A 26,248-nucleotide genomic window follows, 5' to 3' on the forward strand; every position below is an offset into this window, starting at 1 on the left:
CAGGCGGGTCTCGAACCCGCGGGCTCAGGCAATCCACTCACCTCATCCTCCCAAAGGCGTGGGATTACAGGCTGAGCCGCTGAGCCCGGCCTGTTGCATTATTATTATGGAAAAGTTATTTTACTATATAAATAGAATATGAACAAGTGAAGCTAATTTGTTGAGGTAGGATCCTTTATTTCATTTTTTCTGTCTATTAGTACTTTAGTTAAACATTTACAGTTAAAAAGCTATCTCAGCCATTTTGGTAATTATTTCAAAAAACCAGAATTGGGTATGATCTCCTTTTCCTCAGGTACTGGTGCATCTTTTAGAAATTGCCAGAATTTTCTTCACTAAAAATCAGCTCAAGTATTTCAGGTTGTTCTTCCATTGTTAGGACCACAAGAAAACTTGAAACATGCACAATGATGCACAATTGAATAATTATATTTTTAGTAGGATCCTACACTATAAAGAACTGTAGCTTTAACTTAAAGTTCTCTGTTAGGAAGAAAAATTATGAAACGTTTTTTAGGTAATCATAGTTTTGCTCTCTGCCTTCAGATACTTTTGACACATTTTATTTTTTAGATGTTCCAGCATTTTCTACCCTTTTGTGTCTATAACTGGAAGTGAAATAACGAACATAAAGCACAGGGAAATTAGTTTTCCTTGGTTACAGAGACAAGGTCAGCTTTAAGCAGGGTTTTAATTATGAATCTGTGGTGCTTCCAAACCTGCAAACCCTAAAGTAGAAAGTGAATGTAGATTACTCTTCATGTTTTATAATTACTCCAATTTCAATTCTTTAAAAATGGTTGCAGAAGCCATTTGACATTTTACAGAATCCTTGATGCTTGCTATTTCAACAGTCCTGTATATCACACAAACATTGAATTAATCTATGCCAATTGTATATTCTTTTGCTTACTCGGGGAGATGGTCAAATCACTAGATTGAAAACAAGTCTCTTTTCTGCATGTGTCTTGATATTTTATGCATTTTCTAATTCCAGGCCCTACTCAAACCTTTCTCTTTTGTATTTTATTTTAAAAAATGAAAAATCATTTTTTAAAAGAAACTATAGTAATTGAGGTTTAAATCCAGACTATTTTATATTTTATTTTCTATTTTGACTCAGGGGTACATGTGCAATTTTGTTATGTAGAAATATTTCAGGATGATGAGGCTTGGGCTGCTATCGGGCCCATCACCCAGGTGGTAGATGTGGCCCTGGTGGATAGTTTTCAGCTCTTATGTCCCTCCCTCCTTCCTGTGGGATTGACCCACTGTCTAAATTCAGACTGTTTTCCAATGGAACTGTCTGCCTCTTCCTCAACAAACTCCTGCAAAGATTCTTCCTGTTCTCTACCCCACTGAGGGACTGGAAACCCTCTTGCCAGTTGCTCTAGCAGATAGGCAAGTGCCCATGAATTTCTCTGCATTTTAAATTTTATTTTCTCATATATATTTTCTTTTATTTGCATTTTATTTTTTGTTATCCTGTCTTTTCTTTTATATTCATGAGTCGTTTGTTTTCATGAGCTACTTATGAGCCCAGAACTATATGCTGAGTAAATGCCATTCAAATCATGACAACTTATTGATCATACCTTAAGAATTTTGCACATAATCTCATAGACTGAGAATGTTTTCTCTGCTCGGGTCCAGTCCCAGGTGGTCACCTTTAAAAAAATAAGAAAATAATATGTTATTTGCCTTAGAAAGTTATTTCTCTTTTTATTTTATTTGTATAGTATGGGTGAATAGTAAGAAAAACTTTCATGGAGGTATCTCTTTCATCTCTTAACCGTGAAGCTATTCTCATAAAGGTTTTTGTATAATGTTTTTGTTTCTGCTATTCTACGCTTTAGCACCATTTCTCTTCCCTTTTCAGCAAACACTTAATGTTATATGCAACAATATTCATTTGTGCAATGTCTTTATGTATCGTAATATATATATCATCTACAATGAAATACTATGTATTTTCATCCTGCACACTTTTTTTTTTCAATTTAATATCAGCTAAACACAGAGAGGAATACTAGATATCAGCACTGGCTTTATTTTTTTTTAAGACGTATTTTATATTATGAAATTTCAAGACACCTTATGACATTGTGAAGATACTAAAACCACAATGAAGTCATTTCACTTATTTATGTTTGAAACATGTATTTGTCTCTCCTGTCATAAGAAATTATCAAAGTAGGAATAAAGTGAAAAATATAAATATTAATTTTTTTCCTGTCTTCCTGGTGCTTTAAACTTTGCATAGACAGAGACACACAGGCATTTAAAACAGTGGCCAGTCGGGCTTGATGATTTTTAGACCCTATGTATTATCAGACTTGCAAGTTTGAGTGATCTGGAATTTGGTATTTACATTCAATAAATATTTATTGAATGTCTACTGTACTGCAAGGTGTATATTTCTAAAAGGAAGAGGTTAGGTGTGATAGGTATCTATGCATATTTAGTACAAATTCCAAAGACTAGAAGATAGAACAAAATAGATTTTAAAAACTGCCACTAATTTTATTTAGAGTGGCATGTGCAACATAAACAGTTTGATTGTCAAAGCTTACTAGAATGCACTTCTGATTTTTGCCAGGGATAGGACCTTTAATTTAAACTTTTCACACCACAAAATATTGGCTAAGGTTAAGATAGACTTACTACAATGTGGTCAGAATGCTATTATTTTGAGGTGTGCTTATTATTTATGTGCTAACAGTAAATTAAATATATGTGAAGCATACTACTAGTAATTAAACATTCCAAATAAATTTTAAAAGAGCTTTCAAAAACCACTTACATGAGATTAGTGAGAATGCTGGTTAATATATAAATAACTTAAATTACTTATTCTAGGTTTATTCTACTGTTCATAAATTCATTTCTTTAATTTTATTCAGTTAACAAAATACACTGACATGTCCTTGAAAATGTTTCTTAAAACATTCCCCATGTCTAAATGAAATTTTTAACAGCATTATCATTTAAGCCGTTATTTTTTACATTTACTGTCAAAAAAGAAATAATTTCCAGACTTTCCATGAGTTATTCAATCCTTAATCCCAGAACATCTTTACTAATTTCTTTTTTTTTTCAGTTTCTTCTTTTCTTTTCTTTTTTCTTTTTTTTTTAGAAAGCAGGGTTTATTGAGAGGACAGAAAAGCTCCCACAGTGGGAGGGGACCCGAAAGGGTTGCCCCAGTTTCTTATTTTCAAAGTATGTGGATAATATGCTACTTGGTGCTGTTCAGCTGGGGACCATTGGTTGTGATAAGAAGGGAAAAAACCAACACATTTGGACAAAAATACTTACTGGAGGTGCCAGAAACTTGTAAAGACATGAGCCCCTGAGAGCTAGAAATGCTGGGGTGTATGCTCGATCTTGAAGGGAGTCTTGCTCCCGTATTTCACACCAGCCCATGTAGACAATCTGCAAGGAAGTTAAATGCAATCAACGGCCAAGACACTTTTCTCATTTTAGATCTCTCGTGTGTGTTTTGCGTGTGTTGAGGTATTGTAATCGCTCGTACAATTAGATTAATTGATGCAAAAAAGTACATTAAATCAGATTTGCCTTCAATAAGCCAGTGAGACCCTCTCACAGGAGCTTTCAGTGTATTTCTTTGAGCGTTTGTCTAGTGCTTGTTTATGCAATCCAATCCGCCGTGAATTGCATTTCCCACTCTCCACTCGTTCCTACCGTAGAAAAACTCTATTTGCAATAGAATCCACTGACTCATCCCAACAGTTTCCCAATTAGTGGATTTTATTAAATGGGAAAGTGTTTCCAATATGTCATATTGAAGCGAGTCCAGGAGGCAAGTCAGAGCCATGACTAGGGTGATGCACCACATTTTCCCCATGCCTGACAGGGTAGGATGACAAATTTCCTCATTCCAATCATTTATCACAGATGAATATAATCAGTGATGGTGTATTCATATGCCCAATGGCACTGAATTCAACTCTCTAGCCTCTAGCTCTTAGACGTAAGTAGATCGATTTCCAAAAGAAAGCCTTGTGGGATGAGCCATTCCTCTTTTTCCATAATTTGATTGTGCTGAGGGTCAAACCTTCAAAAAAAAAAATATATATATATACACACCTTTAATAAATAAGTATTACATTACTGAAAATGAATCATGTGATATTTCATTTTCCTAATGGACATGACGCGGGCAGAGTTCTGTTTAATACTTTGAACTTCTGCCACTATGGCAAGCAACTCATACCCAAGACAGAATGTGGAGCACACCAGAACCCAGCCTGCTCCCTGGACCCAAGCCCCGCCAGCTCCAGCCTTGTGACTAATGCCAGTCAGTTCACTTGTAGAGAGAAATAAATACTTATTGCTGTATTCTTCCTAGTATGGGGGTGGTTTGTCGTGCAGTATAACAGGGTGACAGTTGACTAACAACAGTGCAAGAATTTGAAATGCAAGATTTTAAATGTGACTGTTGCCCATTCACAGATCTCATCTTCTTTCCATTAACTATATCTGCTCTCAAAAATAACCGGATTGTTCACCATCTCATTATCTCAGTTTGTCTTACAATAATCCTCTGAGATATGAAGTCCTTCATTTAACAAATTAAGAGATTGTGATTTAAATACATTAGGTTAACAAATGAATCAAACTTGGTACAAGTTAGAATTAGAATTTGAACCAAGTCCTCTGCTTTTTAAATGATATTATGTATTCTCTAATCTTCAATTACTAATATATGCTCTGGAATTTATACTGCAGGGGAATTATTTATAGACTTCACTGGTTAATAATAATGTAAAAGGAACAAATTATAATTACTTTCTATTGCTTATATAGCCTTAATCAGATGACATTATAGTTTTAAAAGAGTGAGTGAAGCTTAATAGCTGACCATCCCCAAAAGAAAAAAAAAATGACTTAAATACATAATTATTTTTAATGTGTCAGAATAATTGAGTTAAAATGAAAGAATGATATGATCAGTTTATACTTCTAATGGCTGTATATTAGGCAATTCAAACACGCTACCATCTAAAGTTGCCTTGAAAAAAAGAAAAAAAATGTAGTTAAAGCCCAGGTATTTTATAATACATTAAAGGACAATCAGGAATCCATAGTAATATAAAAATTAAGAGAGTTTAATCATGAATTCAAGTGTGGGGTGAACTTTTGCCATGGTTGCCTTTTTATACAGAGATGCCACATGAGAGAGTGAGCTGTTTTGGTCAACCTCAGTTGTTTAGGGCAAAATGTTAATGTCCATGACCCTCAAGTGTGAATGTAAACAAGCTGCTTACTAAGATCACAAATGTCAGCTAAGAATTTTCCCAAATTGGTAAAGAGGTCTGTTCACAGATTCAGAAGACAAACAAGGCAAATATAAAACAAAGCAGGTAAATGTAATCACACTGAGGTGCTTTATTATGGAAACCAAAGACAACAAGCAACATATTAAAAGGGACTAAAAGACAAAAAAAAACAACAATAAAAATTACCTTTACAAGAGTAATAATTGGATTGATAAGTGAATTCTCAAAACCAACAAAGAAAGTCAGAACATTATAGAATATAATCTTCAGTATATGAAATGAAAACTACTACCAACCTAAAATTCCATACACAGCAAAATTATATTTTAAGATGAAGTTGAAATTCAGAATTTTATAACACGTAGAATTAGAGTGTTAAAATCATCACTGAAGAAACAAGCAAAACGGATCCTTAGGTAAAATAAAATATTAGAAAGACAAGAGAGAATAAGGAAGCTTAAAGGGCAAAAATTGTTGCACATATTTAATATTAATTACTGTAAGACAAAAATAACAGAAATTTAAGAGGAGGTAATTTTCATTAAAGTAATGTAAGTTTCTTACATGGACAGACAATACAAGTAACATTTAACATTTTATTTTAGTAGTAAGACATACATTCTGTAATTCTAAGGTAGCTATTTCACTAAAAGTGATAATCTCTTTGCAAAAGTGTATAAGAGAGTAAATAATTCTGAAACTTTTTTGGAATAAGGATTTTAATATTCGTAAAATCTTAAAAGAGGTTTTTTTTAATTTTTTAAATGCGGTATGTCTTTATCACATTGAAAATAAAAGTATAATTTGAAAAAAAATTACATTTAAATATTAATTCATTTAAAATAATAAATGCATTATACCTGAATGTAAATAACAAGTTTTATAGGGGAAACTTAAAAAAAAAAAAACTTTAGAAAGATAAATGGCAATGTGTGCATTAATATCTGGTCTAATGGGGCAGACAATATCTACCATACGTTTCTTCATTCATTCTCTTATGGTATCACACTTCGTTTAGCTTCTGGAAAGCTTTCACTCCACACTCATGAAGTGATTAGAGTGCAAGAGGCAAATGTTTTCTGCATTTTATTATGAAAACAGTTTTGACACTACAGAACCCCTAAAAGTGTCCAAGAAACCTCCAAGCATTCCTACCATACACTCTGGGAACCAACCACTTTAGGAATTGTAATCTAAAGTAACTACTTATTAGAAGTACAAAAATAAAGTAGCCACCTTAGTGAAATATATAAAACTTCAAAATAAACATAAGGTGAAATAAAAACAAATGCGAAATAACAGTAATCAATCCAAAAGAAAACAAAATGTTAAAAAGGAAGAAGCGAACAAAAAAGGGAAAGCACGTAGCAATGTGGTAGAATACAAACAAAATAAAGTGTTACACAGCAGGTACATAGAATAGATGTGCTCTTATAAAGGTTCACATTGCCCTAAAAATGTTAATAAAATTTAAAAAAACAAAAAAAAAAACCCCTATATTCTGTCTGTATAAGGTATAGCTAGAACATAAGAGTACAGAAAATTTATTTTTTAAAAATAAAAAACAGTATACCAAACAGAGGCCAAAAATAAATTGGTATAGCAATACTAATATTAAAAAATGTAATCTTAAGGCAAAAAACAATTTCTAGAAATAAAGGAGTATATTTCATAATGATGAAGTGTCAAATTTATAAAAAACGTATAGTGATGCTTAAATTTCATATATCTGATAATATATCTTTGGCATGTATAAATTAAAAACTGACAGAAAACAATAAAATAAATGAACAAATTAATAATTACAGAGGAAGAGATTAGCTGAATCTACTGACTAATACAATAAGTGTCAAAAATTTGTCAAAATATAGAAATTCTCACCACTAGCAATACAATTTACTTAATTTAGTATGCCTAAGACACTTGACTCAATAAAAATTGAGTACAAGTAATTTTCCAGTACACTAGAAATGACAAAACATGATTACATATATACAATCGTTGAATCGTTATTTTAGATAATAAAGCAAGTATAAAATAAGTTTTATCACTCAAATCATTTAAATGACATGTTGTGTACTAAAGAGGATAAATGAGAGTGCAATATTCCCAGATTATTAGAATACCCTTCCCAAATATTTGAAAAATCAGCAACATACTTTCATGGATCAAAGAAGAAATAGAAAAAAAGTTGGAAAATTTTTTGAACTAAAGAATTATAAAACATAACATAGCAAACTTGAAGGATTCAACAAAGGCTGTTTTTAGGTTTGTATAGCCTATAAACATACATTTTGGTAAGTATGAAAATCTATAGTCCAGGAACATAGATTAAGAAACTAGAAAAAGTTTAGAAACAGAGATAGAAAGACTCAGAAACAAAGTAAAAAATAAAATAGAAAGAAGTAGCAAATGCAGACATTAATGAAAAAGAAAATACATATAAACATTCAACAAAGGCAAAAATATTGTTAATAGAGAACTAATACTATAAATATTCATAGTAAAACTAGCATAAATTACTAATATCCATGATATCAGCTCTTAAGTATGGTATAATTATGTCAAAGGATATTACGAATAATATTTTGCAGGTTAATTTTAAAATTCAAGTGAAATATGTTAACTCTTAGAAGAATAGCAGAATAGATTAAGAAAAAAATTGTTTAAATACATAATTTGATGACCATTAAACCAATTTAATGTACTTTTTTTTTTTTTTGAGTTCGAGTCTCACTCTGTCGCCCAGACTGGAGTGCAGTGGCCGCTCCCGGCCACCGCAGCCTCGACCTGCTGGGCTCCGGCGGTCCTTCCGCCTCAGCCTTCCCTTCCCAGTAGCCGGAATTACAGGCGCGTGCTACCATGCCTGGTTGATTTTTTGATTTATTGTAGAGATGTGGTCTCCGGGCCCAGGCAGATCTCGAACCCGCAGGCTCAGGTAATCCACTCACCTTAACCTCCCAAAGGAGCGGGATTACAGGCTGAGCCACCGAGCCCAGCTTAATGTACTTTAAAACAACACAAAAAAAGAAAACTTAAGGATATGGTGTATCCACCTTCAATTTCTACTTATTGTTTTCCAAAAATGATAGTAAAACTCTTCTAGAGGATAGGATAAAAAGATGATCAGCCAAATTCAATTTATGGGTAACCATAACCTTAAGAGCAAACCAGACAAAAATGTTCATTATGAAAAAAAGAATTTCATATTTTACTCATTATTTCTATAGGAAAAAGGTCTAAATATGCTAATCAAATGAATACAGTGTTATTTAAAGTCACCAATATAATTCAAAATATAAAAAATGAAATATTGAAGTCATACTATTCTAAAAAATGCAGAGAAACTCAACATGTACCCACGATACAAAGGTTTAAAAATCTTGAAATAGAGAAGAATCATAATCGCTACATGAAGATGTTTGCATTTTTTTAAAATAGTATACTTTATGGTGGATTGTTGAAAGTATTCTTTCGAGATCAGTAATAATCATCATCACTAATGATCAACAATTTTCAAGTTTTACCCAATGTGATATGAAAAGAAAAAAGAAATTCAAAGTGTTAGACCTAAAAGAAAAACAGGTAATCATTTGTTTGTAGATAATATGAATTTATATAGAGAAAATAAAATTTTTATTTTCAATTTGATTCAGAGGGTTCATGTGTAGGTTTGTTATACAGAAATATTGCAAGGTGGTGTGGTTCAGTGACTTGGCCAGTAATCCCAGCACTTTGGGAGGCTGAGGCGAGTGGATTGCCTGAGCTCATGGGTTCCAGATCAGCCCAGGCAACTTGGTGAGACCTCATCTGTACAATAAATCAAAAAATTAGCTGGGCGTGGTAGGTTGTGCCTGTATTTCCGGCTCCTTGGAAGGCTGAAGCAGAAGGATCACAGGAGCCCAGCAGGTCGACTCTGGGGTGGCCAGGAGCATGCCACTGCACTCCAGTCTGGGCGACAGAGTGGGACTCCAACTCAAAATAAATAAATAAATAAGAAAAGGGAATAAAATATGACATTTTCAAATAAATAAAATTATTTTGTAAGTTTATGAATGTTGTTGAATGCCATTGTTCAAAAATAAATCATGTTATCGAGTATCCCAAACAAATAGCAAAACAGTGAAAAAAATCTAAAAATAATGCAATCAACATAGTAAAAGTCATAAATAAGAAAGACAAGCCAGTAAGTAATGAGCAAGAACATTTCAGAGGCTTGTCATAAAAGAGATTTTGACTATTCAGCTTATAGAAAATATTTAGCTAAAGTGCTCATCAAAGAAATACAGCATAAATCTATTGTTCATATCCTGTGTATATCTTCCAGGGTGGCTACAATTAAAAAAGACAGAAAGTATATCTGACAAAGGCATGACATTTAGAATCTACAAGGAACTCAAACATGTCGAAAGGAAAAAAACAAACAGCCCCATTAAAAAATGGGCAAAAGACATGAATATACACTTTTCAAAAGAAGATATATACAGGTAGCCAACAGACACATGAAAAAATGCTCAGTCTCACTCATCATAAGAGAAATGCAAATCAAAACCACATTGAGAGACCACCTAACCCCAGTAAGAATGACCATCATTAATAAAACAAACAAAAACAGATGCTGGCGAACATGCAGAGAAAAAGGAACGTTTCTACACTGCTGGTGGGAATGCAAACTAGTGCAGCCTCTTTGGAAGACAGTGTGGCATTTTTCAAAAGAACTAGAAATTGGCCTTCCATGTGAACCAGCAATTCTCCTACTGGGAATACACCCAGAGGAACTCAAATCATTCTACAAAAAGAGATACCTGTACATGTGTGCTTGTTGCAGCTCTATTCACCATAGCAAAAACATGGAACCAGCCATGTTGCCCATCGTAGTTGGACTGGATAAAAAATATGGTACATATACACAATGGAGTATTATGCAGCCATAAAGAAGCACAAACATATGGACTTTGCAGCAACTTGGATGAATTGAGTTGCTCATACTCAGTGATTTATCACAGAAACAGAGTACCATATATTCTCACTCATAAATGGAACCTGAACAATTATAACACTATAAGAAGACCATTGGCAACAGTGGGAAACTGTCGGGGGTGGGGGTGGGGGTGAGATTGGCAGTTGAGGAAAACTGCCAGGGGAGGGAGGGGCATACCTCATCAACAAGGGTACCTTCATGATCAACGTTTGTATACCTAACCTTGAATTGTACGCCACATCTTTATTCAAAAAAAAAAAAAAAAAGACAGAGCTACATTTTGGTAAAAAATGCAAAAGCTCTTATGCAGCTGGTGATTTTGATTCTTCACTTGCTTAAACTGAGCACACATGCATTGACAAGTGCACTAGGGCACTCTTACAACAGAGTTCATGGCAGTATTAACCTTAATAGTCCTAACTCTGCACTGATAATGGAAAATAGTAATGAACTGTGTACTCGCTAATGTGTATTCTCCAGATGAGTGCACTAGCAAGTTTTGATACAATATGAGTCGATAACAAGTAAAATTAGCAAATTATGGTTTTGTGGAATAGCATAAATGAATCTCAAGGCATATAACTAATTAAAATAAGTCAATATCGAATAATACCTATTATGATTTAACTTAAAAAAATACCCTGTAGTACTTATAATGCATTCATGGTCAGAAAGAAAAAAAAACAGTATAGCAAAGCCAGGCTATTATTGTCCAAACTGTAAGGATAATGGTTTCTTCAGAAGAAAGCAAGCAAGCCGGGCTCAGTGGCTCAGCCTGTAATCCCGCACCTTGGGAGGCTGAGGTGAGTGAATTGCCTGAACCCGCGGGTTTGAGACCCGCCTGGGCAACTTGGCAAGAACTCATCTCTACAATAAATCAAAAATGAGCCGGGTGTGATAGTGCACGCCTCTGGTTCCAGCTACTTGGAAGGCTGAGGCGGAAGGATCGCCAGAGCCCAGCAGTTCGAGGCTGCGGGCCACTGCACTCCAGTCTGGGCGACGGAGTGAGACTCCAACTCAAAAAAAAAAAGCAAGCAAGCAAAGTGCAGAGGGCCACCTCAGTGGCTAGCAATGTACTTTTCTTGACCTGGGTGGTGGTTACACGGGGGTTGAACTCTTTGACAATTAAACCGTACATCAATCTTTAGGAACTTTCTATACATACATATTTTGTTTTAGGACAGCATTCAACCTGTATAACTAATAACAGTTTTTAAACAATATTTGATTAAAATAATGCAGAGTTCTGTGAGTTCTATAGGAAGAGAGTGCTTTGACCAGTATGGTTACATTGTCCTGTCATTCTGGAATGATTGCAATGAGATAAAATTCTAGATATTATAAGTTACATCCCTTAATCATTATCTGTCAGTTGAATCAGAGTTTTTTTTGTGTTAATTCAATTTTATGAAACTCATAGTTTTTCTGTTTATAACGTATCTGTATTGGCCAGAAAAAAATAAGAATGCTGTGGTGTACATAATCATGAAAAGGAAATGTTTAAATCTTAAGACTGTGATATTTGAGTGTGTTGTCTCTTTCAGCCTCTATAATTTGCTGCGAGTTGAAATATTAAGAATGGTGTAATGTTATTATTCAAGAAATATCATCCCTGAGTAAAATTTTATTATGTTGAACTGAATGTAGCTTTAGGTAATAAGCTGAGGATATAACTAATAAAAATGGGATTATCAGAGCTGTAAGGAATATTTCCGCATGTTTGTTTTCTGGGTAAAATACCTTTCTACTGACTATGTCAAACAGAGAAAAAAGGTTCTTCTCAATTGTGCAGAGATATCAAAAAATACTTTTTATTTTTCATCATTGCCAAAACTCACTACATAGTTGAAGAGACATAAGGCGCTTTCAGTAAATTCTTCCTATGAATTTCACGGGAAACAATCATTCTAAAGAGAAATTGTATCACTTAATCTTTAAGGGGGAAATATAGGCATACTTAAAATGAGATATTAGAAACAATTAGACTAAAAGGGAGATAATTCCCTATTCATATACAATGACAAGAGAACTTCCAAACACCCATCATTTAAAAATAAATATTTTAGAAGCTTGCCTGCCTTAAACTAAATGTTTTGTTTCTCGAAACACACTCAATATGTGAAGTCTGTACTACATAGCAATCATTTTTAAAATTATTTTTTAGGTTTATTTCACTTTTTGTTTTTCTTCTAAATAGACTTTGTTTTCAGAGCAGTTTTAGGTTCACAGCATAATGGAGTAGAAAGTATCGAGTTCCCATTTAGCGTCTGTCCCAGGCAAACCTCTCCCCCCAGAGGGATGCTTACTTGTCATCTGTATATTTCTTTTAGTGAGGTGTGTATTCATATGTTTTGCTTATTTTTAATCAGGTCTGTTTTTTTTTTCTTGTTGGTGAGTTTTCAGAGTTCTCTGCATATTTTTGAGTACAGTTCTTTACCAAATGTATTTTTTGCATGTTTTCTCCCAGTCTGCAGCTTGTCTTCTCATTCTATGGACAATATCTTTCACAGAGTAGAGGTTAATTTTTCTTTTAATGAAGTCCAGCTGATCAGTTATTCCTTTTGCAGATCATGTTTTTAGTGTTGTATTTTTAAAATATTACCATACCCAACGTCATCTAAATTTTCTCCTCTGTTATCTTGTAGTTCTATAGTTTTGCATTTCGCATCTAGGTCTATGATTCATTTTGAGTTAATTTTTTTAAAGGGTATAGGGTCTGTGTCTACATTAAAAAAATTTTTTTTTTTATTTTGCTGGTGGAGGCCTAGTTTTTCCAAAACCTTTTAAACATTGTGTTGTCATTTTCCTTTTCCATAAATTATTTAACGATATATGTGTGGGTCTGTTTCTGGGCTTTTGACTTTATTCCATTGATCTATTTGTTTATTCTTTCATTGATCCCACACTTGTCTTAATACTGCAGCTTTAGAGTAAGATTTAAGGTTGGGTAGTGTGAGTCTTACAACTTTGTTCTTCTCCTTTAGTATTGTGCTGGTTATTCTGGGTCTTTTGCCTCTTCGTATAAGCTTTAAAAAACAGTTTGTCGATATCCACAACATAATGGTCCCGTTATGTTTATTTCTAGTTTTTGGAGAGCTCAAGGGAAGAGGGAGTATTAAAGATGTTTTATAAAGAAGAATCAATAGAGCATGTAGTAAAATACTCATAGTAAATAATAAAATTGAAGCAAATGGTAAATTTATGCAGCCTAATTATTATACAACATGCTAAGTTCCTTTCTTTTATTAAAATGGATCCCCATATTTATTTCTAATTTTTGCTCAGCTAAAGTGAAAACAGACAGAACACTGATCTGATCTTTCTATGGTAGTGTGGCTCTTAGTTCAACAGAATCAGTATCATCCGGGAACTTTTCAGAAATGCAAATTCTTAGGTCCTATTAGAGACCTAGTGAATAAGAAAGACATTTTAAGAGTGGAACTCACCTCTTGACATTTTAGGGAATCTTATAGATGACACAAATGTTGCTTCTTACTTGAGCTTATATTTATCCCTAAGTCAGACAAAAGACTGTCTAATTCAGTTATAACCCCCACGGCTGGTAAAACTATGTATTAATGAGAGCAGTATTTGTTATTAAAGACTGAAGAAATCATAATAAAAGTGCTCTGACACTTGAAAGAGAAAAAGAAATGAGGGGGTCTTGACAAACAGAATATTTCCAAATAGAACAATGGTGGACTAGTTTATTGCACACCAAGTCTACCTCGGGGAAAATGAATTAAAAAGGCAATGATTTTTAGAAGGAGAATACAGCCTTTTAGAGAACATTGCAATGTTACCAAGGTAACACAGACCAGAGCAGCCAAACTCCCCACGAAACGTAAAGCCCAGAGATGTGTGGTCCCTTCAGAGTCATGTCTTCCTGCCACTTTACTATCGTAAAATCATTGCCAAGAGGCTAAAATGGTGAATCCCAACAGTTTAAAAGGGCTAAGTAACACATGTTGGATTTCAGAATTTTCCACGAATAAAATCAGGAGGCTATAACATAGGAAGGAGAATAGACAAGTAATGGGCCATGCCTCATTAAAGCTACAGTCTAAGTACTCCACAAGTGCTTCATAAACAGTCAGTCCTGACTAGTATGAGACAACTTGTACTTATAATTTTATTTAGCAAGGAATAAAAGTGAATTCTGTCTGGAGGAAGATAACACCCGTAAGAATCTCGAATTAAGTCTATATATTTATATGCAATTTTTATTACTTAGCCAACATTATAAGCTACACAAGAAGACTCTCCTATAATTTAGAAAACCGGGAGACAAAATGGATAAAATGGAAAAATAACACAGGCACAGAGGAGATTCAGATTTGGGCGATATCAGAGAGACTTAAAAGCTATCATGCATATAATACTCAAACATTACATGACTAGTGAGAAAACTACCATAAATAACAGGAAATTAAAAAAATAATAAAATGATTATCTAGAAATGAAAACGGAATAACTGAAACTGCAAAGTCAAAGTATATAGATTTTCCAGAAGGTTATGCATAGTTGAAGGAAGGAGCAAATAATTAAGTTAATGTAACAGTTACTGTATACAGCATAAACATGGCAATTAACTATGTTTCTATATTTGGAAGGCCATTTTCAACTTCTCATTGTGTGTCTGCATAGTTTTTGAGCAGAAGTTCAAAAGTTACCACCAAAAGCAGCCGGGCATAATGAGTTTCTTTAGGTCACAGCAATCTATATCGCCTACAGAAGGCATGAAGATAATACTGTTAAAATTATTTGCCAAGGAGGCCTAGTTTGGCGGTTCCCTTACCCGACAACACTCCTCACCCTGCAGAACTCTTAAGTTCCTAAGTTAAGGGAGAGGGTATGTGCATCTCTGAAATTACAGCTGGACCTGAAACATCACAAGGGTTAGGAGTGCCAGCTCGCTATCACCGCCCAGTTGAATATCTACATTTAACTTTTGACTCCTCAAGAACTTAACTACTAATCGACTGTTGTTGACGGGAAGCCTTAATGATAACATAGTCAATTAACACATATTTTGTATATTGTATGTATTATATTCTGTATTCGTCCAAAAAAGTAAGCTAGAGAAAAGCATTTTTTTAAGAAAATCATAAGGAGGAGAAATAGATTTACTATCCACTAAGTGGAAGGAAACCATAATAGAGGGCTTCACCCTGATCATCTTTACGCTGAGTAGGTTGAGGAGAAGGAAGAAGAGGATGGGCTGGGCTTACTGTCTTAGGGTAGCAGAAATGGAAGAAAATCCATGTCAAAGTAGAACCTAGCAGTCCAAACTCATTTTTCAAGAGTCCCTTGGCCTCTAACTCTCCCAGATAGCAACATCAAGAGCACTTAACAAATCCAAATATCTGTTTTTGATATTGTTTCCAGGAGATTTCTGATAAAGTCTCATGCAGGCATTGTGTGACAATTGCTTACATCACTAGCACCTTTTCTCTGTTCCACTGTAGCTGCCTTTTAGTTGAGATCCCTCTGTGAAGCCCTGGAGTTGAGTTGCTGATTGACTCATCTGCTTCCTAATATAGTGGCGTCCTTGCCTTTCTTTCCATGGCTCTGCCCATTCCGAGGGCACCACTCTCAGCAGTCGAAGTCAAGTAACGGACACACCATGTCTCACCACAGTCTTTGATGTTATTTGTCATCCACATTCACTCCCTCTCTGAAACTGAGTCGGCCTACTTTCGCTTCTCTACTGCGGTCATCCCATCCACTCCTCCAATCTTTTCCAGAAACTTTCCTTTCTCCCCCATCCTATTGTCATTGTGAGTCGTTTGCTATTTGATAGATGGTTCATCAGGTAATTTTATTTTTGCAGAGCCTTCCAAGACTTTTGCTGTGTTAACATTTCTCTATGCGTAATTGCAATAAACTAAATTTCATAAAGTGCTTCAAGTGGAAAATAAGTTACAAAACAAGCTAAATATACCCTGGCTGCTCTGATACACTCAAAAAGAAGCCATCTTCACTTTTGGTAGAAGGGCACATGGTCGATTGTGAGTTTACAGGTGAAGCTATTGTCATTTCTATATCAGCTGTAGAAAACCATCTCCCTTCCCTTTTGCCAGCTGCTCCCCCGAAAATCACTGCTGAGCCAGCAATTGCTGTCACAGCACAAAGTCCCTCAAATGGGGGACCCTGGCAATCACTTTGATTTGTCACCATAGAGGGTTGACTCTAAAGGCTTCCTTCAAGACGTTGAAATTAAGCAGTTTGAAACTATGCCAGGGCATTCTGGAGAGTAGCAATCAGGAAAGAAAAAAGAGACACCCGTGTCAGCACAAGTAGGCAGGTAGAGTTGCAGCACTGAGCTAACAAGAAATATGATGGCTATTTTTCTGGCGGCATGTTTCAATGTTATCTAAAACGCGTTATTTATCCCAGGTTGACTTTTCCCTGGCAATTAAAACAATTCCAGGCCATCTTGATTCATAATGAACCGTAAAACTCAAGGTTATGAGTTGGTTTGCTTGTTTGTTTTGCCAAGAGAAATATCAGATATAATGACATCCGTGGTTTCTTCATTTAAGGGTGACATTTTCAGTTGATTGGTAACTTGAACATTTTTCCTCCTCTGTGCTCTCCCCTCCCCAAGAGAGTAATTCATCCAAGCATCTGTCTTAAACACTAGGGACAAAGCAGCAAACCAAACAGATAATAATAATTACAATAATATGATTTTTATTCTGCTTTGGAAGAGTGAGAATAAAAAGAAAAAAGTGAAATATATGTTATGTTAAAGAATAAGAAATCTTTTGTGGGAAACAAAGAAATCAAGCAAAGGAAGACAGTCGCACCAATGAAACATAGTAGTACAAACTTAAATGAACTGAAAGAGTTACCTGTGTGAACAATCTAAAGGAAAAGCATTAAGGCAGAAGGACCAATAAAGGCAAAGGCTGGAATGCAGGGGCTTACCAGGACTACTTGGGGTAAGACCATTACTGCTAGAGATAATATAAATATATGTGTATATTTGAATAGAGTCATTGATAATAAGAGAAAATGAAATGTCCCTTCAGTTGCACACAGCCTTGTAGGTCACTGTAACAACTTTGACTTTTGCTCTGCATTCAATGGAAAGTCATTGGAGGATTTGAATAACAAGGAAACAGAACTTGATTTGTGTTTAGACTGGACCCCTTCACTAAAAAGGAAGTGAAGAAACAAGTAAAGAGGCCCATTAAAATGTTCTTGTAGCAAATCAGGCAAGAGACAGTAGAAGCTTGAAACAGATTGGCAACTAGGGAGGTTGTAGAAAGTGGTTGAAATTCGGATATATTTTGAAAATAGAATTTAACATGCTGTCTGAAGAAAAACAGATGTTAAAAAGGATTTAAATAATTTGACCTTTGCAATCAGAAGAATGGAGGAGCCCAGTATAGGATGAAAAAAATAATCAAGAAAACCAGCTTTGGCGATAAAATCAGGAGCTTAGTTTTAGACATTTTAAGACTTTGGTAACTTTTAAAAGAAAGTAGCATCAAAAAATAAATTTGATAAGCCATCCCGGAGTTCAAAGACATGATCAAACCTTGTCGTATAGAATCTTCAGCTTAAGACTGATTCATCACTTTAAGATTGGTACTTAAAGACCTTGAAGCTAGATGGATGTGTACAAACAGAAGAAACTCGAAGGCAAGTCCCTGGAGCAGCAGATGCTTTGGAATAATGGAAATAAGGAGAAAAGAGTGAAGGTGTAAGAGAAAATCCAAGCAATCTTGATGTCATGAAAGACAAATCTAAAGAGGGTGATCAGCCGTGTCAAATGATATGGACAACTCAACTATTATATGGACTGAGGACTGATGATTGGATTTAGCAAAAGTGTTCGTTTGTGGCCTTGAAAAGGAAGTTGCCAGGGATTAGTGGGAGCAAATCATTATTAAATTTGGTTCAAAACAGAATGGAAGGAGATGAATCAGAGACACTGAATATCGTCTGTCTTCAAAATAGCTTTCTTCTGTGTAGGGCAAATAAAGGTGTGGTCATAACAATGACTCAGTGCAGTGATGCAAAGACAGAGAAGAGAACTGCTGAGCAATGTGCTTGAGTAAGTGGCAGCAATGGCTGGGAGCACTCACACTTCATTTCCAGCCACAGCAGAGCACAGATGCAGGGAGGTGGGGCAGATTTGTTCGGTTCTCTTCTGATTGCTACAATTTTCTCAGAGAAGCAGGAATCAGAATTATCTTTTGAGACTGAGGATGAGGGCGGTGGTGTGAAGGCTTGAGGAGACAGCAGAAAATCACTAATAAGAGACAAAAAGGGTGAACTGGGAGAAGATAGAATAATGGCAGGGTGCTTTAGGGGCCAGCCTGAGGACAGTGATCATGAATTTAAAGTGAAATAAGTCACTATGGCTGTTTGTTTTTCTTCAGCCATACTTATCCAGATGAGTACAGGCATTTGGTAGAAGGAAAGTTGGATTTAGTCTGAATTCAGGGAGAATAAGGAAGTAACTGCACTGAGGTTACGTGCTGGCAGATGACAGTAATACTTGAATGTGGAATTTAAGTTAGGTAAGTGGCATGAGATGATGAGGTAAAATGAAAGATGGTGAAGTTGAAGTTTCCATTTGAGTTGACTTTTTATGGAGCTTGGGGCACCAAAAGAACTGCAGCGGAAGACTTGAAGGTGTCGCTCTAAGGCAGAATGTTTAAAATTTAGATTATGTCACATTGCAGTAGACCATAATGAAGCAGTACAGTGCTTGACATGGGAATGTGTGCTTTTTTTGGTATGCAATTTTCTTTTTTCTTTCTTTATTATTATAAAGACATGCGGTACAATTCAGGGTTAGGTATACAAATGTTGATTATGCAGGTACCCTTGTTGATGAGGTATGCCCCTCCTTCCCCTAGCAGTTTCCCTCAACTGCCAATTACATCCCCTTATCTGGACAGTTTCCCACTACTGCCAATCGCTTTCTTATAGTATTATAATTATCCAAGGTCCTCTTATGCGTGAGAACATACGGTACTCTCTTCTTTGTTTCTGTGATAGATCACTGAGCATGATCAACTCTAAATCCAACCAAGTTGCTGCAAAGTCCATATGTTTGTCCTTCTTTATGGTTGCATAATATTCCATTGTGTGTATGTACCACATGTGGTTGAGGAAACATGAAGATCAAGGAGATGAAAAGATAAGGTAGGAAATGGAAAAAAAGCCCAGATACTTTCATATAATTTTTCTCACATGCAAGTTAGGAAAGAAAAATGTCAGCTATATTGGCAATGAGACAGGGACTAGAATCATAACCTATCTGGGTTGATGTGTAAAGGTTTCTGCTATCATGGATGGTGGAATTGGATTGTGAATGTGCTTGTGCCTGTGTGTGTGTGTGTGTGTGTGTGTGTGTGTGTGTGTGTGTGCGCGCGCACGCACGCTCGTGTGCGCATGTGTGTTTGTGTGCTGTATATGAAGGTAAGGAGAAAAAACTAGGAAGCAAGAATAATACTTATCAATCTCTAATACTTATCTCTCACCGAGTTTTGTAAGATAAAAACAAAAATGAAATTAGATACCATTTGAGAGAGCTACAAGATCAAACAATTCTCCACAAGGGAGCCAGTTTTCATTTAGTGCAAGAACATAAAAAGAATGTAGGTTAAAGAGTCAGAGGAAACAGAAGTTTGCCGAATGACTGACCTTATCTTTATAGAATTTTCCCATCTTTATTATGTTCTGAAAAGGAGGGTAGGAGGGCAAGAAAACAGCCTGCAGCATAAATACTGCAAAGCAAGAAGAGCTTTCCTCTTCATAGGTGGTTGCACAATGCACAATGAAGGAAGACATATTTCTTGCTTTTGCTTTATCTAACTATATTCCTTACATAGCTAAAATTTCATTAAGAAACTAATGAATCTATATTGTCCAATTAAGTTTTCTTTAGCTATTCTCAGTCAACTTGTCAATAAATTTTCCAAATTCATTTTTGATGATGAGATTCAAATGTGTTCAAATCCAAATGACAGTACACAAGGAATTTCATAACCAAATAAGAACTTGAAGTGACTGAACCATGAGGACACAACATGATGGATATTAATGACAAAAATAAACCTAGTATTTCGCTTAATTTAGTAAAGGGTAGCTACAAATGGGAGAATCATCGTTGACAATTATCTATTCTCATTGGAATGGCTTGTTGAAAGTACTAACAATCTTACAACATCATAATACACTAAAAGGTAAGATTTGCCAATCATCACAGGTTTCAGTTTAGAAATGAGGATGAAAGTTTACTTGATACATTGTTTGAATGTAGATTTATTTTAAAATACTGTAGCAGAGACAGTATTGGATTTTTTGGTCAATAATCTGTATAAATCTACCAATAGGGCATTGTAAAAAGTTTCTGTTGGGAACAATAATACATGTGTGTTTTAATACCATTAGCACACATATATTTGAAGTTAGTACGGAAGCAGTCAAGTCAAATAACATTTCGTATAATTCATTGAAATTGTAGTGCTATGGTGGCATTATGTTCTTTTTACTTCTACTTAAGTTCAAAGAAGAACAAAAAACACAGACATTAGCGCATATAAAACATTTCAGATATGTATGTTAAAGAATAAGAAACATATGAAGTTAAGGAAATATTAAAAATAGCACAGTGAGGCAGTACTCATAATTTTTTATTCTGGTAAAAGCCAATGACTAAAGAATCACTGTAAAAATAAACAATTCATTGAAATATAGCAATAGTTCTTTCTTTTCTGAAAAGCATTTCTCTCACTAACAGATTATTTCATAACCAAATAATTAACTTATCCTACAAAACTTTAAACTTGCATTTTCATTTAATGCATCTTTAATTTCTACTTTTGCATAAATAATGATTCCTTCCTAGAATCAGGTTGTAGTTACAAGGTCTTACACAAGTAAAATCATATATACCCCTAACATCTAGGATTTACAAGGAAGTCAAACATGCTGAAAGGAAAAAAAAACAAACAGCCCCATTAAAAAGTGGCCAAAAGACATGAATAGACACTTCTCAAAAGAAGACATACAGGCCGCCAACAGACACATGTAAAAGTGCTCAGCCTCACTCCTCATCAGAGAAATGCAAATCAAAACCACATTGAGATACCACCTGACTCCAGTAAGAATGGCTGTCATTAATGAAACAAACAACCACAGATGCTGGTGAGGATGCGGAGAAAACAGAATACTTCTACACTGCTGGTGGGAATGCAAACTAGTTCAACTTCTTTAGAAGAAAGTGCGGCAATTTCTGAAAGAACTAGAAATTGCCAGGCTCGGTGGCTCAGCCTGTAATCCTGCGCTTTGAGTGAATTGCCTGAGCCCGCGGGTTCGAGACCCGCCTGCACAACTTGGCGAGACCTCATCTCTACAATAAGTCAAAAAATTAGCTGGGTGTGGTGGCGCGTGCCTGTAGTTCTAGCTACTTGGAGGGCTGAGGCAGAAGGATCACCGGAGCCCAGCAGGTCCAGGCTGTGGTGGCTGGGAGTGGACACTGCACTCCAGTCTGGGCTACAGAGTGAGACTCCCACTCCAAAAAAAAAAAAGAACTAGAAACTGACTTTCCAAATGACCCAGCAATCCCCCTATTGGGAATATACCAGGAGGAATCAAATCCTTCTACAAAAAAGATGCCTGCACACAACACACGTTTATTGCAACACTCTCCGCAATAGCAAAAACATGGAACCAATGTTCTACTCATTGAAAATGGACTATATAAAAAAATGTGGTACATATACACAATGGAATATTTCACAGCCATAAAGAAGGACAAACATATGGACTTCACAGCAACTTGAATGAATTTTGAGGCGATCATACTCAGTGATCTATCACAGAAACAAAGAACAGAGTACCATGTGTTCTCACTCATAAGCGGACTTTGAGCAGTTTTCATAATGCTTTAAGAAAGGCATTGGCAGTAGTGGGAACCTGCCAGAGGAAGGGGAAGTGGGATTGGCAGTTGATGGAAACTGCCGGGGTTGGGCATACCCAACCCTGAATTGTACCCCACATCTTTAAATTTAAAACAAATTTCAAAAATCATATAAACCCCTATAACTGAATAATTAAAAAGTGTAAAACACAAACAACACTAGTAACAAGCATGTTTTAGCTTTTGAGCATAAAAAACATCTTTTCTGCTAATTTCTGTTTAGTAAAACAGTGATGGTTTTAAGTCTAGATGGTTGCAATCTACACAGGCAGTGATATTTATGTCTCTAGAGACATCTGATATTATTTTGCTGATGCAAAAAACAGCCATTATTAAAACGCACTCTATTCTAAACTTCAATTTCCATTTTTAAGCATACCCTCGATGAAGTAAAAAAGTGTTTAAAGTGGAAAATTTGAGTGAGTTTTCTTCTGTTGGAAAGAATATCTACCATGATACAATGTTATCTCCTTTTTTTTGGATGAAGGCATGTATTCATAGAACCTCAAGATTATTAAGAATAACCCCAAATCTAAAAAGTGACTGTTTTGCTTCTTTATCTGAATACATAAGTATTTTGTAAGATATTTTCTATGACGACATCAATTAGCATTTTTTGGTTGCTGCTCAGCCCTCTTCATTAGAGTGACCAATTTTCTAGAAAAAATTCTTGGAATTCTCCTTGATTTTTTGCTCGAGCATAGTAGTACTTATCTCCCCTTCAGCAGCAAGATCAGGCATCCAATTCTGTGCCTTGCTTAGATCAAGTGTAAAATTGAAATCAGTCATCTACCAGACACTGTTTTATAGACTTTATATAAAATAAGATTAAAGACACTTGGATCCTAAGCCTGCTTCTAAAATTTGCTTGTTTTGAGATCTTGCGTGACCCTTTAACCAAAATTATATTTTAAGGCACACAATCTATGGTGGTATGTTATAGCAATCCAAATGGACTAAGACAGTAATCATGAAGTTGTAGTGAAATACCTGAGAAATATTTAGAATTTCTGAAGGATCAAGAGAATAAACGTTTAAAAAATATTTTAAAATGCAAATTCTAGCATGATGTCCAGTTCCCCATACTTTTTCACAGTCTACTCATCTTAGGTGTGGCAGAAACCTATGAATATGATCGATGTCACTCCCATAAATATATAACTTGACATGGCAAAGATGTTATTGAAAAGTGAAAGGAGATCATTTTTATGTAGTGGCAGTAAGATTAGCAAAATTGTCCTCTGTAATGATATAGGCAGTAAAAAGTTGTAAGGAATGAACATTATTAAATGCCTGAGGAGAGTTCCAAGAAGAGTGTTGAATGTGTTATCAGGTTTCTTCTTGTTGAAAATAGTAAAATCATGATAGGAGAAAAGGAAGAGAAAGTCTTGGTGAAAAACTATTGAGTATAAATGAAACAGACCTGGATAAATTTGAATACTCTCAACTTCTCCAGATAAGCAAAATATGCTAAAAGTTTAATGTTTAAGTTTAATTTTAGCAAAATATGCTAAAAGTTTAGATGATTTCTGAAAATTTTGTTTAGAGAAAAGTTTGGGTATGTGACTAAATGATATTTTACTAATACCTCACAAAGGTCAAAATTTCACCCAGAGGGTCCTTTCATGAGTCTAATGATGGGATATTTTTAAATTGGAGAGTATCTAAAAATCTTGAAGGTGTTGCCCTCAGCCATCTTTGCTGAAGGCCAAGAATGAGAGAGGGTTAGTTCACAAGGATTTGTGAGGATGGATTTTGTCTAATGAAGTAAATACTCCTTAAACTTATTCTTAAAGAGACCTATAAATAATTTTTTTAAATTGCTCCACCAAAAACATGTGACAGAAAAAATACAAAATCAGAGAAGGCCTCAAAGCTCTAAATTTTAAATTCTATTGACAAGAAGCATCATATAAAACTATTCAGCTGCAAAGAACTCATCTTCAACAAAGTCATTGAAAACAAACATTAGGGGAAGAAAAACATATTTAGTTAATTTAGTTAATCTCTACAATTAATCAAAAAAAAAAAAATTAGCCGGGCGTGGTAACAAGTGCCTGTAATTCGGCTACTCGGAAGGCTGAAGCAGAAGGATCGCAGAAACCCAGCAGGTCAAGGTTGCGTTGGCTGGGAGTGGCCTCTGCACTCCAGTCTGGGCGACCGAGTGAGACTCCAACTCAAAAAAAAAAAGAAGGCAGAACCAAGCGCACAGAGCATGAAGTCAGAGACATGACTGGTCTTGAAACCCAGTCAAAAGAAATAGATGTTTTCCATCCTGAATTTCAGAATTGTTGTGAACCTTTGACTTTTTTTGACATTATATTTTCTCCTCTTTTAAATCAGAATGCTGATAGCCATGAGCATGTGTGTTTCCAACCGTTGTTTGTTTATAGTGTTGGAGAAAGATAAAGTGTAACTTTAGTTTCACGTGTCCACAAATAGACAGGAATCGAGCCCTGGGAGCTGTGTTTAGTGTACTATACCAAGATGCCTCACCTGTACATGACTTATGTGATTTTGATGAGATTTTAGTCTTTGAGATAATAAAAATTAGATAAAACTTCAGATTTTGAGCTGATGTTAAAATGAATGGGAGTTCTGGAAAGCTTCAAAAGGGAGAATGTATTATATACTTAAAATACCCATGAGCTAATAGGGGCCAGATTGCAGACCACCGGTGGTAACCAATATTGAAAGGTTACATTATATGTAGTTGTATTCATATAACATTATTGAGAATACAACATTTTATTTTATTTATTTATTTATTTATTTACTTATTATTTTTTTTTTTGAGTTAGAGTCTCACTCTGTCGCCCAGACTGGAGTGCAGTGGCCACTCCCGGCCACTGCAGCCTCGCCTGCTGGGCTCTGACAATCCTTCCGCCTCAGCCTTCCGAGTAGCCAGAATTACAGGCACGTGCTACCACGCCTGTCTAATTTTTTGATTTTTATTGTAGAGGTGAGGTCTCGCCTGCACTGGTGGGTCTCGAACCCGCGGGTTCAGGCAATCCAATCACCTCAGCCTTCCAAAGGTGCGAGATTACAGGCTGAGCCACTGAGCCCAGCTGAGAATACAACATTTTAAACATGAAAAACATATTATTGGTTGTTAGGGGTTCAGACAGAGTGTGAGGCTAGAGGTGAGGACGTTATAAAAGGGCAGGAGAAAGAAGCAAAAGATCTTTACGATGAGAACTACCAAACACTGCTCAAAGAAATCAAGGGCAACACAAACGGTTGGAAGGACATCCTATGAGAACAGATTGGGAGAATCAGTCTCCTCAACATATCCATTCTACCCAAGGCAATCTATAGATTCAACACAATCCCTTTCAAATTGCCAGCACTACTGTCCACAGATCCATAAAAGACAATACAGAAATTCACATGGAAGCAAAAAAGGACAGCAAAATCAATGCTTAGCAAAAAGAACAAAGCTGGAGGCATCACACTTCTAGATGTCAAACTTTTTCTACAAGGCTACAGTTACTAAGACAGAATGATTCTGGTACAAAAATAGACACATAGACCAATGGGATAGTATGAAAATTCAGAAATAAAACCACAGGCCTTCAAATAACTCATCTTCAACAAAGCCAATGAAAACAAGCATTGGGGAAGGAAAAACATATTTAGTTAATTGCGCTGGGAAAACTGTCTAACCACACATGCAATAGAATGAAACTGGATCCCTACCTAACACCATATACAAAAATTAACTAAAAATGGATTGAGGACCTAAATGTGAAACCATAAACTCTATGCATCTTAGAAGAAGACATAGGGAGCACTCTTCTGGACACTGGAGTATACAAGGAATTCATGGCCAAATTCTCAAAAGCAATTGCAGCAAAAGCTAAAATTGGCAGGTGGGACTTTGTCAAGTTAAAAAGTTTTTTTCACAGCAAAAAAAAAAAAATTAAGAGAGTGAAGAGACAACACACAGAATGAGAAAAATGATTTACAAGCTACATGTCTGACAGACACCTAGCACCCAGGATCCACAAGAAACCT

At 35.4% G+C, this 26,248-nt stretch overlaps 1 protein-coding gene across 1 annotated transcript in view; it reads right to left on the minus strand.

The window, feature by feature from the left end:
* SNTG1 (syntrophin gamma 1) overlaps positions 1 to 26,248 on the minus strand; it is a 274,235-nt gene that overhangs the window by 117,846 nt on the left and 130,141 nt on the right. The window contains exons 6-7 of the mRNA XM_008052045.1: positions 3,316 to 3,432; positions 1,596 to 1,667 (exon numbers count right to left, since the gene is read on the minus strand). Coding sequence (XP_008050236.1) covers positions 1,596 to 1,667; positions 3,316 to 3,432 — 189 coding nt within the window. The remainder of the gene's footprint in view (positions 1 to 1,595; positions 1,668 to 3,315; positions 3,433 to 26,248) is intronic.

The sequence above is a fragment of the Carlito syrichta genome, unplaced genomic scaffold, assembly GCF_000164805.1.
Source record: "Carlito syrichta isolate Samal-C Ts95f unplaced genomic scaffold, Tarsius_syrichta-2.0.1 Scaffold254458, whole genome shotgun sequence".
Lineage (NCBI taxonomy): Eukaryota > Metazoa > Chordata > Mammalia > Primates > Tarsiidae > Carlito > Carlito syrichta.